Source organism: Hippopotamus amphibius, chromosome 1 (genome assembly GCF_030028045.1).
Source record: "Hippopotamus amphibius kiboko isolate mHipAmp2 chromosome 1, mHipAmp2.hap2, whole genome shotgun sequence".
NCBI classification, from domain to species: domain Eukaryota; kingdom Metazoa; phylum Chordata; class Mammalia; order Artiodactyla; family Hippopotamidae; genus Hippopotamus; species Hippopotamus amphibius.
The window spans coordinates 110,496,138-110,511,027 of record NC_080186.1 but is presented as its reverse complement, the minus strand read 5'-3'; the positions used below and the strand labels follow the sequence as shown (position 1 = coordinate 110,511,027).

The following is a 14,890-nucleotide window of genomic DNA, read 5'->3' as shown; positions in this document are numbered from 1 at the left end:
CCATATCTTGGCTACTATGAATAGTGCTGCTATGAACATAGGGGTGAATGTATCTTTTTGAATTATAGTTTTATCCAGATATATGCCCAGGAGTGAAATTGCTGGGTAATATGGTAATCCTATTTTTAGTTTTCTGAGGAACATCCATACTGTTTTCCACAGTGGCTGCACCAACTTAAACTTCCACCAACACTATAGGAGGGTACCCTTTTCTCCACACCCTCTCCAGCATTTGTTATTGGTAGACTTTTTAATGATGGCCATTCTGACTGGTGTGAGGTGGTACCTCATTGTAGTTTTGATTTGCATTTCTCTAACAATTAGCAATGTTGAGCATTTTTTCACATGCCTATTGGCCATCTGTTTGTCTTCTTAGGAGAAATGTCTATTTAGGTCTTCTGCCCATTTTTTGATTGGGTTGTTTGTTGCTGTTTTTGTTATTGAAGGTAGGAGCTCTTTGTATATTTTGGAGATTGAGGTCTTGTCAGTCGCATCATTTGCAAATATCTTCTCCCATTCTGTAGGTTGTCTTTTCATTTTGTATGTGGTTTCCTTTGTTGTGCAAAAGCTTGTAAGTTTGATTAGGTCCTATTTGTTTATTTTTGCCTTTATTTCTATTAAAAGACTGACCTAAGAAAATATAGGTATGATTTATGTCAGAGAATGTTTTGCCTATGTTCTCTTCTAGGAGTTTTATGGTGTCATGTCTTATGTTTAAGTCTTTAAGCCATTTTGAGTTTATTTTTGTGTATAGTGAGAGGGTGTGTTCTAACTTCATTGATTTATGTGCAGCTGTCCAACGTTCCCAGCATCACTTGCTGAAGAGACTGTCTTTTCCCATTGTATTTTCTTGCCTTTTTTGTCAAAGATTAATTGGCCATGGGTGTGTGGGTTTATTTCTGGGCTCTCTATTTTGTTCCATTGATCCAGATGTCTGTTTTTGTGCCAATATCATGCAGTTTTGATTACTATTGATTTGTAGTATTGTCTGAAGTCTGGGAGGGTTATGCCTCCAGCTTTGTTCTTTTTCCTCAGAGTTGCTTTGGCAATTCTGGGTCTTTTATGGTTCCATATAAATGGTAGGATTATTTGCCTACTTATGTAAAAAATGTCATGGGTAATTTGATAGGGATCACATTAAATCTGCAGATTGCATTGAGTAGTATGGCCATTTTAACAATATTAATTCATCTAATCTGAGAGCATGGGATAGCTTTCCATTTCTTTGCATCATCTTCAGTTTTCTTTATTAATGTTTTATAGTTCTCAGCAAAGAAGTCTTTCACCTCTTTGGTGAGGTTTATTCCTAAGTAGTGTATTTTGGGGGTTGTAATTTTAGAAGGTATCATTTTCTTACATTCCATTTCTGATAATTCATTGTCGGTGTGAAGAAATGCAACCGATTTCTGTATGTTAATCTTGTATCCTGCTAACTTGCTGAATTTGTTTATCAGTTCTAGTAGCTTTTGCATGGAGTCTTTAGGGTTTTCTATATATAGTATCATGTTATCTGCATATAATGACAATATTACACCTTCCCTTCCAATTTGAATACCATTTCTTTTTCTTGTCTGATCACTGTGGCTAGCACTTTTAATACTATGTTGAATAGAAGAGGTGAGCGTGGGCATCCTTGTCTTGTTCCAGATTTTAGCAGGAAGTCTTTTGAGTAGTATATTGGCTGTGGGTTTGTCATAAATAGCTTTTATTATCTTGAGTTTATTACCTCCTTTTTGAACTCCAGGTCTAGTAGACTTGTGAGGTCTGTTTCATTATTTGCTCTTTCAGGGAATTTCTCTTATTCTTTTAATTGGGAGTAGATCCTCTTCCTTTTCATTTTACTTAAATTTCTCTGTCTCTATGATTTTAGGAGAAATATTTACCTACTATAGGAGTGTCCCTGTGTAGCCTCCATAAGTCTAATATTTTTGGTGTGAGAGCTGGTTTCAGTAGGGATGCCAGCCATGCCTTTCCTCTGTGTGTGCTGACCATTATCCCCTTGTTAGCAGGGTGTGATTGGTGGTGTAGTATCTATAGCCTGTGCTGGATGTGAGGTGGAGATTCCTCTCTGCACCACGTCATGGCCTGGTCAGGGGCCGGGTGTGCTCTCCAGTTGTTGAAGTAGAAGCCTTGAGGGCTGAGTTTGATCAGACTCTGTTGCACTTGGGTACATGCCCTGCCCCAAAGGAGGTGAGTGCTGAAGCAAGTGAGGCCTGTGTGGTCACAGAGGACCTATTCTCCACCTGTGTAGGCATCTACAGCTCCACTCAGAGGCAGCCCAAGATGGTGTCCTTATTGTGTTTGTTCCACATCTAGTGTAAGACTGTGGTGTGGAGTGAGCTGGGGCTGGAAGTTGGGGGGTTGTGACTGTAGGGATTGAGGTGGCTGCACTGCCACCTGAGATCTAGGCTGCCTCTCTGGCAGACTTCACCCAGGACCTGTCTGCCCCAGATCTAGTGCAAAGCTGGAAGCCCAACCACTGTGTACTCCTGAGTGTGCTCACAATGGCTGTTGCAGCCCCAACTGGACCACACCCCAGGCCCTCTGGGCTGTCTCTGCCTAGCTAGATCATGTCTTCTCCCAGGGCCTGTCTGCTCAAGATTCATTGGTTGGCCCTTGCACACTCCTGTTTTGCCACCTCCCACACTAATGTTCACCACGTCTACACCTGTCACCCTGAGCCCTTGCTGACTATGGCATCTGAGGCCACACTTGGGTCACACCCCATGTGTCCTGGTCTGTCTCTGTACAGCTAGATTGAGTCACTGCCAAGATCTTGTGCCAGGTTGTAGCATGGAGTGAGTGGGGCCAGGGTGTTTGCCCCTTCGGATTGGGAAGTACAGCAAGGAAGGTGCTCCTGATGCAAGACTCTCTGCCCTGATTGTTGACAAAGCCAGCATGTACTCTTGGTGAGTAGAGTCTAGCCTTCTCCAAACCTTCTGTCTCAGCAGATGTCCCAAGAGGCAAAGGGGCCTGGCCAATCCATATAGGATCCCATGACTGGGATACCCAGATTGTGATTCTACCTGCTCACTCCCCAGAGCCAGGGTCTAACCTTGTGAACCCTTTCCTCCTTGCAGATGCCTCCCAGGGACCCAGGTCCTGACCTGATTCTTCTTTTTTTTTTCCTTCTGTCCTACCCAGTTACAAGTAGATCTTTCTTGCAGCATTAGTTTACAAGAGTTCTTCTGCCAGTTTTCAGTGAGAAGTGCTCTACATGTCAATGTATTTTTTGATGTGTTTGTGGGGGATGGGAGCGCCACATCCACCTCCTCCACCATTTTGATTCTGTTTCAGATGGTGAGCTTTTACATGACAGTTTGTCTTTCCTATTTCTACACTTTCGCCCTGAGGACTGGTATAGAAATTAGAAACTAAGCAGGTAAAGAAAACTTTATTTCTTTATACACATTTTGCTTTAATAGCCACCAAAAAGACTGTTTCATTTCCTCTCACTGACCCTGTCCACCAGTTATGCTAGCCTTCAACATATCACTATAGCAACATATATAAATATATATCATACATTTATACACACATACACACATTCGAAAGCACTGTGGAGACACAGACTAGGCTTTAGCACAACTGGGGGCCCCTCACATGTCACTTAAAAATGATCACTGGTTTGCTTTACACAAGACTTTCAGTGGGCTTGGTGTGGCCATTAGTCCCAATTTCGCAGAGAGAAGTTGGGATGACAAAATAGGACAGCATATTTAGCGTAAGGTCAGTACACTTTTTGGAGATCATAATAGAATAGAAATAGGAGATCTAGGCTAAGCATGAGATGGCATCTGGAAGTCATCCCTTTCACCATGTGGATTCAAAGCTCTCAGGTGCTGCCGTGTAGACGGACCCCCAGTGTAACTGTGACCCAGCTGTACTGACCCAGGTCAGGTCATCAGGGCCCTGCCAACACTGTCCTGCAGGGCACTGCTGCTCAGTCCTGTGCTTTTAGCCGTGGCGCTCCAGTGTTGGGACCACATGCTCCACTGCTGGGGAGCAGGTCCCATTTCCCCTGAGTTGACCTTCTGGGGATAGATGTTGAGGGGTGAGAAATGTACTGTTCCTGGTTCCCATGCCCCTTGGGTGTTCAAAGCAGTGTCACAAGGTCCTTACAAACTGTGCCTGTTTTGCTTAGTGCTGGGCCCAGTGGTCCTTGGCTGGTTATTCCTCAACCGCAGAAAAGCCCCTCTGCCTTTCACCCTGCCCCAGCAGGCCACATCTGTGACTCCTTCCAGACCCTCCAGCAGGTGTGGAGGAGGGGGGCCCAGATCCTCCTCAGCAGAAAGGGAGCTGTGAAGAAGGGGGGCAGGCCCATCCTTCCTGCTGTTTGGAGGACCTCTGGTGGCTACGCTTCTTGCTTGGCTCCTGGAAGGCAAGGGTCACAGGACTGGAGTGCATGGCAGAGCCCTTAGGGATTTCACCTGGAGGCCAAAAGAACACAATCAAATTGAGTCCATTATCAGGCCTTGCTGGTGGCTAACTGAGGCTGGAGTGAGCGCTGAGTGGTGACAGAAGCCAGAAGCATGGTGAGAGCCTGTCAAGAGGATGAGCTGAGGAGTGGGCTGAGGTCTGGAGGAGCAACTGGTGCCACCAGGTTAGAGGACAAGCTTCCCACCACCTCCTGTGGTCATGTCTCTGCTCAAAGCCACTGCCCACTGGGTGGCCAGATCCTACCACCCCCTCTTCAGGTTCCAGTTCACTCTCCAATTCACTTCGGAGCAAAAGGATGGCTTTTGTGATTGCTCAGGAAAAGACATGCTTAGTATGAAACAGGCACATATAGACAGCCTGTTGTAGGGAGGAGAGGACATTTTGCATGGAGGTCCACCTGTTACATTCACGTTCTGTTTACTTGATGAGGAGAGGGAGGGGCTAGGTCAGCAGGGACCTCAGAGTTCATCTAAGTCTAGTGCCACATCTTACAGATGAGGGTCAGTGGTCTCATAGAGATTGGGTCTCTGTGAGAGACCACAAAGCCGCACAGGCAGTTAGTGAGAAGCCTGGGATTAGAACCCAGGCTTCGGGATCTTTCCAATGGCCTAGGGGAAGTGGGAAGGATACTTCCAAACTGGGGAAGCCAGCGGGTAGGAGAGGCTGTTGGGTTACCTTTGCTGGGACAGGAATAAGGCTTTACAGAGGCAATCTTGTAAGTATTCTTCTAGAAAGGCTCAGGAAAGAAAGGAATCATCAGAGAAAAACAGAAGAAATTAGAAAAAAAAATCCAAACCAAAACAAACAAACAAAAAAACAGAGTTAAATTATGGCCCAAACTATTTTCACACTGTGGGGTCAACATTCCCTTAGGTTACAATTTACGAACATTCCTAGGAATACACTCAATTGCTTATGGTAAAGCTTTAAAGTCCAAGGTAAAAGGTTTAATTTTGATTTCTAAGCCATTTCTAAGACCTCAAGTTTTTCTTCAAAGTGGTTGCTAAAGAATATGTTAGTGTTTTAAATGAACGTAGAGAAATGTCTACCATATAGATAATATCTTTCCCTTTAAGTTTCAGTGTTTACTTATTACCAAATTCTCTTTTAGATCACTAAAACCCAACGATTTTCTTTTGTGTTGTTGCTTAAAGAAAAATATGTCAACATTAAATGGCTGCTTTCAGCCCAATAGTGTGCAGTGAAATCAACTTATTAGGTTGCATCTTTCCATGATTTTTTCACATAGTGGTTTAGGAAACCCCAGAACACATGAGTGCCCTCAGGATCCCTTTACTGAAAGCTCACAGAGCAGACTCCATATGTCCTCTGACCTCGATAATCAACTGAACTGCATTTCTCCCCACTCCTGACCTGGCATAAAAGAAAGAGAATTGGGATAAAGAGAGAAGATTATGGCAAAGTGAGAGTCAACTGAGAGGTCAAGGGAGATTGCCGATTGGAGTGGGAGGGCTGATGGGGATGGAATCTAGAGGGATGCTCACTGAGGACCTGTGCTCCTACAGATGGACCAGCAATCTCCTCCTGGAAGGTCAGAGCAGGTCAAGGATCACCTGCATGCTCTGATGACACATGGTAATAAGTTTGGGGTGGGCTCTATGGCTCTGACTGTTGCAATGGTTTCCTTACCTCCAGATTAGTCCTTGCCTTCTTTAAAACATCATGTGTCCTGGTCACTGAAACAACAAAACAGCCCCCAAAGGCAAAATTACCAGCATGGCCTATACTTGCCTTATGTGTTCTAAAGCCTGTCTTTTTTTTTTTTTTTAATTTTTTTTATTTATTTATTATTTTTTGGGGGGTACACCAAGTTCAATCATCTGTATTAATATACATATCCCCGTATTCCCTCCCTCCCTTGACTCCCCCCCCACCCTCCCTCGAGTCTCTCCCCACCCTCCCCGTCCCAGTCCTCTAAGGCATCTTCCATCCTTGAGTTGAACTCCCTTTGTTATACAACAACTTCCAACTGGCTATCTATTTTACAGTTGGTAGTATATATATGTCGGTGCTACTCTCTCGTAAAGCCTGTCTTACTGGCCACTCAGCTCGGGGTCTCCTGCCGCCTGCCCCCTTTCAACTGCCCACATCCCCTCCTCTGCCTCCATGATTACTGATGGCACAGGAGGTTCAGGGACATATCAGTCTCCCCCATCCCCTAGGCTCTCTGGTCACTGTCCATTCACAGCACAAGTGGGGAGCCTGGAAGGATCCCCTCATTCCCTGCCCCATTCCCTGGCTGGGAGCACCCACACTGGCTGAAGATGAACTGCTCCAAGCTCTCCTTCTGCTGGTTGGCGGTCTTCAGATGCTCAGCTGTGCTCTGAAGGAGACTCTCCTGTCTGGATAGTTTGGTTCTCAGTTCCAGAAGCTCCCTTTTCATGGACTCTCCCTGGGAAGAAAAACAGGCTCTCTGTCAGAAGGCATAAGCACCCTGTGTTTCGTGGCTCTTTACAACTCTAAATAGGGTTCTACAATCTTCTTAACTATTTCTGGATCAGATTCCCCTCGTTAAAGCCTCTCAAACCCTCCAGCTGGTGATGGCTCAGGATGGGCCATGAGGTGGGAACACTGAGGACCTGGAAGCCCCCGTGCAGATTAGCACAGGCTACACGCCTGTTGCTGCAGAGAACCTGACTCCAGGCCACACTGAAACCCAGCTGTGAACAAGAGCTCCGATTTAGTGCTGACATGGTTATATCACTTGGGCATTACAAGTAAGACTTGATCATTAGGAATATTATGCCTGAGAGACAGGTCTGACCTGAGAGAGTCAGCAAGTTTGTAAATGTATCTGGGAACCTCAAGATGGGAAAACACTCCGTCCTTGGACTTAGCATAAATGAGTCCCCTAAAGTGTCAGTGATTTTAGTCTGGAGTTAGAACCCCTGGGAGGGATTCTCAAACCTGCCTATCTAAGTTCACCAACCAGAGAGCTGCCTGAGATCTGAGAGCACCTTGGGGAGGCTGGCTCTCCCCAGGCCTGACCCAGAGATGCAGATTTAAGTGATTTTCTGGGATTCCAGTGGGGGGCTGAAAGAGGCTGGGCGACTGCTGGTGACATTTTGTGATCCTGCCTGACGATGTGGACCTGGGGGTGGGGGTGGGGTTAGGTTGGGAAAGGGAATGTTGATGTTTTAACACGGCCCTGAAGTTCAGCTCAGCGAGACTTCAGAAAGTTAAAGAGATGGAACATTTATGGGTTACCAGGGCTCTCATGTCTTTGCCTCCTCCATGTCCTTTCCTTTTCCTCTTTGATTACTTCTCCTGGGGGTCAGAGGTGGGGGAGAGGGGATGTAGTCAGAGCTGCACTGAAAGCAGCCACCACAGAGGAGAGGTCTCCCTCCCTCCAGGGACACTCTCTTCAAGTGCCCTTTGTTCCAACTGACCATTTGGCTCCTTATCTTCAAGATCTGCCGACCAAGGAGGCAGGGGATATTTGGGGGCAGATCCAGTAGAGAATGCTGGCTTCTTACCACTTTGCCACCCAGCGCAGGGCCATGGGAGCTTGGCAAGGCTGCTCGCCAGAACATGGTGAGGAGGGAGGCGGACTCCTCCAGCCGGTGGTGCAGGGCGTTGGCGCTGCTCCTGAGCTCATGGATGGCTTCACTGCCCATCACCTGGGAAAAGAGGGTGGTAGCCATGGGCATCCCTGCAGCTGAGAGATCACTTTTTTTTTTGCTGAGCCCAGGCCTCAGCTTCCTTTGTGAGTGAGGTATGGACATGGGCCTGCTTGAACCTGTGAAATCCTTTTCTAACCTGGAAGCCAAGGTTCTTTGACCTCAGGAGGGACCACCCAACTTGCAAGAATTCATTTGATTCCAGCTTCCCGCACACTCTTTAGCTTCTAGTCCTGCTTCGTGCGCAAGAGTCTACGGTCCCTATTTTTGCACTGGTCCCCCTTGCCCTTCCCTGAATCACACCTTATGCTTCAAATGGGCTGCACCATTTGTAGTTCAAAGGACTGAGATACCGCTTGCTTTACCTGGCATGTTCTCCTTCCCAGAGAACCTGAACATTCCCTAGTGGCACCCCCTACCCCATGAACCTGTTACTTTCCTTGCCTGGGATAATAGCTGATTCTGGGTTCATGCCCTCATACCCAGAGCACTTCTAACACTGCCTGGAGCTCCTTGTTGTATGGTGTGGGGCTCCCTCTCTAGTGTGGGGGCTCCAGGGGGCAGGGCTGTCCCTGCATGCCTGTGCATCTCCAGTAGCTCAGATAGCAAAGCAGATGGTACCTGGATCTCTCCCTGGGAAAGGGCTCTGAGGAACCTTGCTGCCTGCTCTCCTCCCCTCCTCAGTCTGCCACGCTCCTCACCCCTTCTACACATCTGCCCATATGGATGCAGATTCTCCATCTCCAGCCAACTGATTAAGTGATTTTATGCTGCCCACAGATGGTCATATGCCAGCGTGACTTTAGCAGATAATAAGCTACCAAAGGGTACTGGGTGCAGCATTGCATGTATGTTGATGCTTAATGTGCTCTACTGATGAGGATGGCAATGCTGCACCTGCTATTCTGTGGTTCTGAGGGGAAATATCAAGTCAGCTGCATCTGGAACCAGAACAGAGCTTGTAGTGAAATTAGCAGATGAAGATGAAAGGCCTAGCTAGATTAAATGGAAAATGTATCCTCAATTGGTAGGAGATGTGGAGCAGGCAAAAAAATAGTGGGAGAAGGAGCTAAAATCAGAAGAAGAAACGGCCTAAGGAAAAGGTGCACCTAAGAGCTCAAACGTGATTACCTCTGTGCCTAGAGCTTCAAGGCCAAGGAAGTTGCAGGTTGATCTCACGAGGGATGCTACCTTCTTGACCAGCAGTCTGCCCTCTTCAATCTGCTGTCTTAGGGCACTATAGTCATCAACGTGGCCAATGACATGGCGGCCATGCTTATTGGCAAAGGAGCCATCAGTAGCATCACCCTCCAGCTTGGGAGGGTTCTTCATTACTGGAGAAGCATCCAAACCCAGCTCTGAAGATAAAACCACAATAACACAGAATACACTGTTATTTATAGTCATCTTTAGTTCAATCCAAAAGGGACATCAGATAGTGAAAGAGGCCACAGACAAGAATGACAGTCTTGGAAAGTACAAGGGTGAAGTCCATAGATATTCTGGGTTCTAGATTTTTATAATCTTTCTTACATCATCTCATAATGATAAAATTGCCAGGAGGCAAATTTTATCCTTATTGACAAATGAAATATTCAGGACAGATACTTAAAAATTTTAAATTTGGGGGTTGAGAAGACACAGACAAGGAAATTAAGCTGGATACAGAGAGCACTTTCAAGAAGGAAGAGATTATAGTGCAATGAAACAATACCAGAGCAATAGGAAAACCACAGGAAGAAGAAAAATGACCAAAAAGGCAGCCACAGAAGGTGGAATGAGTAGGGCTAAAGGCCTTGGGACATGTGGAGAAAAATCTCTAAATTCAGATAATGTGCCTATAGAGAACCAAAAGTTACTTGCAGTGTCATTTTCCATCATTAGACCCTGAATCCCATAGTTGCCCTATTTACCATTTTTCCTGTTGAAGGTTGTGGTCTCTGAGCCAGAAGCAGCAGAAGAGGAGCTGGGGAGGACCAGAACTGGAGAATTCATGCCCACATCCCGAACTGGAGGGGAGGCAACTGAATCTAGGGAGTACAAATAACCACAACTTTAGAAACCCTGGAACACACTGCTCCCCAAACACATGCACAGCCTGTTTTCACCACTGGGGTCTACGGCAACATGACTCTCCTCTTACAAAATCATCACCCATGTACCACAATCAAAACCAATAGCAAACAAATCACTTAGTTTGGATCAAGTTCCTATAATTGAGGGCTGTTCCATGAGAAAGCAACTTCTAGTTTGAAACATTATTAGGTATATTTTTCTAACCCCAGATTTGAATATAATATTGTATGTAGTATGTCTAATACAATGCTTTGTAATTAAATATAAATATGCATAAATATATGCAGTATACATGTTAAAAATATTTGATCAAAGAATGAATGGATTTATGGGCAGATTAAACTCAGCACTCTAATCACCATTCTGGTGAGTCAGTACTAGAAAATATGTAGTAGTATAAGAAGGGAGACATACTAGAAGGCATGTAGTAGTATAAGAAGAATAGGAGACATAAGCCTTGGTGAATTTGAGGTGCCCTATTGGAGACCAGACAGCAATCCTCCAGGGGAGTAATTGGAAAATATCTGAAGAGACAGAAATAATCCTGCTCAGGCAACTGTGACTTAGACCCTGCTTTCCAGCTCAGGCCTCTGTGCTGTAGGATGGGGAGGAGGAGTGACTGAGCCAGTGGGGATGAGTCCTGGCTGGTGTTGCACAGAGGCACTGAGAAGGGAAAGCCTGAGAGGGAGCAGAAGCAATACCAAGACAGAGCATAGGGAGGCAGAAGGAACAGACAGGAAATCAAAACCTCTGCTTCGAATCCTGGGTTGGCCTCTTAACTCCTTAGCACGTCAGTTAATTGTCTCAATGCCTAAGTTTTCTCATGTGAAATACAGAGATAGTAAATCCTCCCCTAGCTCTGATGAAATTATTTGAAAAATTATCTGAAAACATGGTAAATTTTAAAGCACTCTGCAAATATAAGGAATAAGCATTAACATATATAGCTGTTAATTGTTGAGTACTTATTGTGACAGGCAGTTGTAAATTATTTCACTTAATGCTCCATATAACTATGCACAGTATATATTATACATATCTTCATGTTAAAGATGAGGAAACTAAGGCTTAAATGCCTGAGGAGTTTAAACACTTTTCCCAAGGCAAACAGCATGTAAGTGGCAAACTCAGAATCTGGAGCCAGATCTGACCCTAAATCCCATCATCTCAGGCACTGTATCAAAGCATCTTCGATTTCACCATGATCTTAAGGAGTGTGGAAGAAGTAAGATTGTCCCTTCCACCACAGACATCCTGGGGACCTCCTCATTGGCTGAGGGCTTGCTGATTTCCTTTTCCTTCCTACCTTGGAAGAGCAGCTGCTTGTTTCCAGGGTCAGTGTTGTTGGGGAATTTCTGGTTAACAGAGGAGGGGCTGAGGCTGGCTTTGCTGGCACCACCATCCAACTGCTGTTCAAGCTGCAGTCGCAGACAGTTGTTCACCTGAATGCTCTGCTCCAGCTGCCCTCTCACAGCTCAGATCTCTGCCACCAGGCAGCTCAAGTCACTGCCCAAAGGGACTTGGTGACAGGCATCCCAGGTGTAAGCTGAAAGTAGAGAGAGGAGGGAGTCTGGTGGCACTGAACCAAATATTTCCAAGCATTTGTCAGAACACTCCTCCCTGATATTCCTTTCTACCAAGGTCCCAGGAACACACCTATGACAGATGTCACTTTTCCTGTGTGGGGTCTGGCACACACTGAAATGGCCTACACTCCAGCATGGAGTTTCCTTGAGGCTCAAATGACCCTTGTGCATCTAGAGAGCATTTGATTGGCAGATGAAGTCAAGCCTATTATTTCATCTCCTTATTAACCTTAGTCTTGCAGGCTAGAGAGCAGGGTCTTCTAGGGCAGGAGATCAATACCGAACTAGAGAAGGGAACAGGCTGAAGGAGAAGGAGATGGATGACCTCCACATTTAGGAATCAAAAGGACAGGAGGAAGACATCAGGCCTTTGGGCAGCAAATAATAATGGGGGTGGGGTACCACAGAGCAGGGATCATAACTAATTGGACTTCTCAAGTTCTTTTTACCTTCACTCACCACTCATAGCCTGTTTCTATGTACTGGGGGAAGAAGAGATCTAAGAAATATTTTACAAGACCATAAGTGCTCATCTAAAAATGTTGAAGTCAAATGTATTTAAAAAGGTAAAATTTGTTTTGGTTTTTAGCAAGGCAGTAGGATGCATATACCACATAATACATGTACCCAGTTGCATCAGGGCCACAGGCCTTAACCAAACACATCAATATTTCTGCAATGAGCTTTGTGAATATTCCCACTAAAAGGGATAAATGAAGAGGAGTGCAGGACAAGATGGCAGAGTAGAAGGACCTGAGCTCACCTCTTCTCATGAAAACACCAAAATCACAACTAACTGCTGAATGACCATCAACAAAAAAATCTGGAACCTACCAAAAAAGATATTCTGCATCAAAGACAAAGCCACAATGAGATGGTAGGAGGGGTGCTTTCATGATATAATCAAACCCCATATCAGGTGGGTGGGAGACCTGCAAACTGGAAAATAATTATATTATTTTATATATTATAATATATAATTATTTTATATATTATAATATAATTAAAATAATTATAGGAGTGAGAGTTCTGAGCCCCATGTCAGGCTCCCCAGCCTGAGGGTCTGTAATAGGAATGAGGAGATATCAGAGCATTTGGCAAGTGGGGCTTCAGTGTAGGATCACCACAGGACTGAGGGAAACAGAGACTCCAGTCTTAGAGAGGGCACACAAGGTTTCATGAGCACTGTGACCCAGGGCAAAGCAGTGACTTTATAGGAACCTGGGCCAGACCTACCTCCAGGTCTTGGAGGGTCTCCAGGGGAGGCAGGGTTGGCTGTGGCTCACTGTGAGGACATAGACACAGGTGGCAGAAGCCCCAGGCAATAGTCAACAGCGTGAGCTCTCCTGGAGATTGCCATTTTGGCACTGAGACCTGGTCCCACCCAACAGCCTACAGGCCCCAATGCTGGGTTGCCTCAGGTTAAACAACCAAGGGGATGGGAACAAAGGACCACCCATCAGCAGACAGGCTCCATAAAGTTGTCCGGAGTCCAATGCTGCCTCTAAACATACCCCTTTACCTGGCCCTTTCCACCAAAGGGACAAGACCCAACTGCACTGACTAGTCAGCAGGCACCAGTCACTCCCACGAGGAAGCCTGCACAAGCCCAGAGACCAACCTCACCCACCAGGAGTCAGACATCAGAAGCAAGAAGAAATAAAATCCTGCAGCCTGCAGAAAGAAGACCACAAACACAGAAAGTTAGAAAAAATGAGACAGCAGAGAAATATGTTCCAGATGAAGGAACAAGATAAAACCCCAGAAGAACAACTAAATGAAGTGGAAATAGGCAATCTACCTGAAAATGAATTCAGAGTAATGACAGTAAAGATGACTTGAAATCTTGGAAAAAAGAATGGCGACACAGATTGGGAAGATACAAGAAATGTTTAACAAAGAGCTAGAAGATACAAAGAACAGAGTTGAATAATACAAGAACTGAAATGAAAAATACACTAGAAGGAATCAGTACCAGAATAAATGAGGCAGAAGAATGGATAAGTGAGCTGGAAGACAGAATGGTGGAAATCACTGCCATGGAACAGGATAAAGAAAAAAGAATGACAATAAATGAGGACAGTTTAAGAGATCTCTGGGACAACATTAAATGCACCAACATTCGCATGATAGGGGTCCCAGAAGGAGGAGAGAGAGAGAGAGAGAGAAAGGGCCTGAGAAAATATTTGAAGAGATAACAGCTGAAAACTTCCCTAACATGAGAAAGAAAATTATCACCCAAGTCCAGAAAGCACAGACAGTCCCATATAGGATAAACTCAAGGAGGAACATACTAAGACACATAGTAATCAAACTGACAAAAATTAAAGACAGAGAAAATATCAAAAGAAACAAGGGAAAAGCAACAAATAACATATAAGGAAATCACCATAAGGTTATCAGCTGATTTTTGAGCAGAAACTCTGCAGGCCAGAAGGGAGTGGCACAATATATATAAAGTGATGAAAGGGAAGAAACTACAACCAAGAATACTCTACCCAGCAAGGCTCTCATTCAGATTTGACAAAGAAATCAAAAGCTTTACAGAGAAGTAAAAGCTAAGAGAATTCAGCACCACAGACCAGCTTTACAACAAATGCTAAAGGAATTTCTCTAGTCAGAAAAGAAAAGGCCACAACTAGAAACAAGAAAATTATGAATGGGAAAGCTCACTGGTAAGGCAAGCATACTGTAAAGGTAGGAAATCATCTGCACACAAATATGATATCAAAACCAGCAATTGTGAGGAGAGTACAAATGCAGGATATTGGAAATGCATTTGAAAGTAAGAGACCAGCAACTTAAAACAATCTTTATATATATAAAGATTTATATATATATATATATATATATATATATAGATAGATAAATTTAATTTTTGTCAATTTGATTACAATCTTTATATATATATATATATATATATATATATATATATATATATATATATAGACTGCTATCTCAAAACCTCATGGTAACTGCAAATCAAAAATCTACAATTAATATACAAACACACAAAAGGAAAAATCAACCCAAACACAACACTAAAAATAATCATCAAGTCACAAGAGAAGAGAACAAAAGAGGAAGGGAAGAAAAAAGACCTACAAAAACAAATCCAAAACAATTACCAAAACAGCAAGGAGAATA

General features: G+C 44.4%; 1 protein-coding gene across 1 annotated transcript; it reads right to left on the bottom strand.

Annotated features, from left to right (window-relative positions):
* Positions 1-6,057: 6,057 nt before the first annotated feature.
* LOC130835303 (myomegalin-like) lies at positions 6,058-11,623 on the bottom strand (the record flags this gene model as incomplete). Its single annotated transcript, XM_057706816.1, has 6 exons — positions 6,058-6,137; positions 6,715-6,853; positions 7,938-8,081; positions 9,213-9,439; positions 9,995-10,111; positions 11,464-11,623. Coding segments are annotated over 6 exons (867 nt in total), but the record flags the coding sequence as incomplete, so codon positions are not given.
* Positions 11,624-14,890: the final 3,267 nt, after the last annotated feature.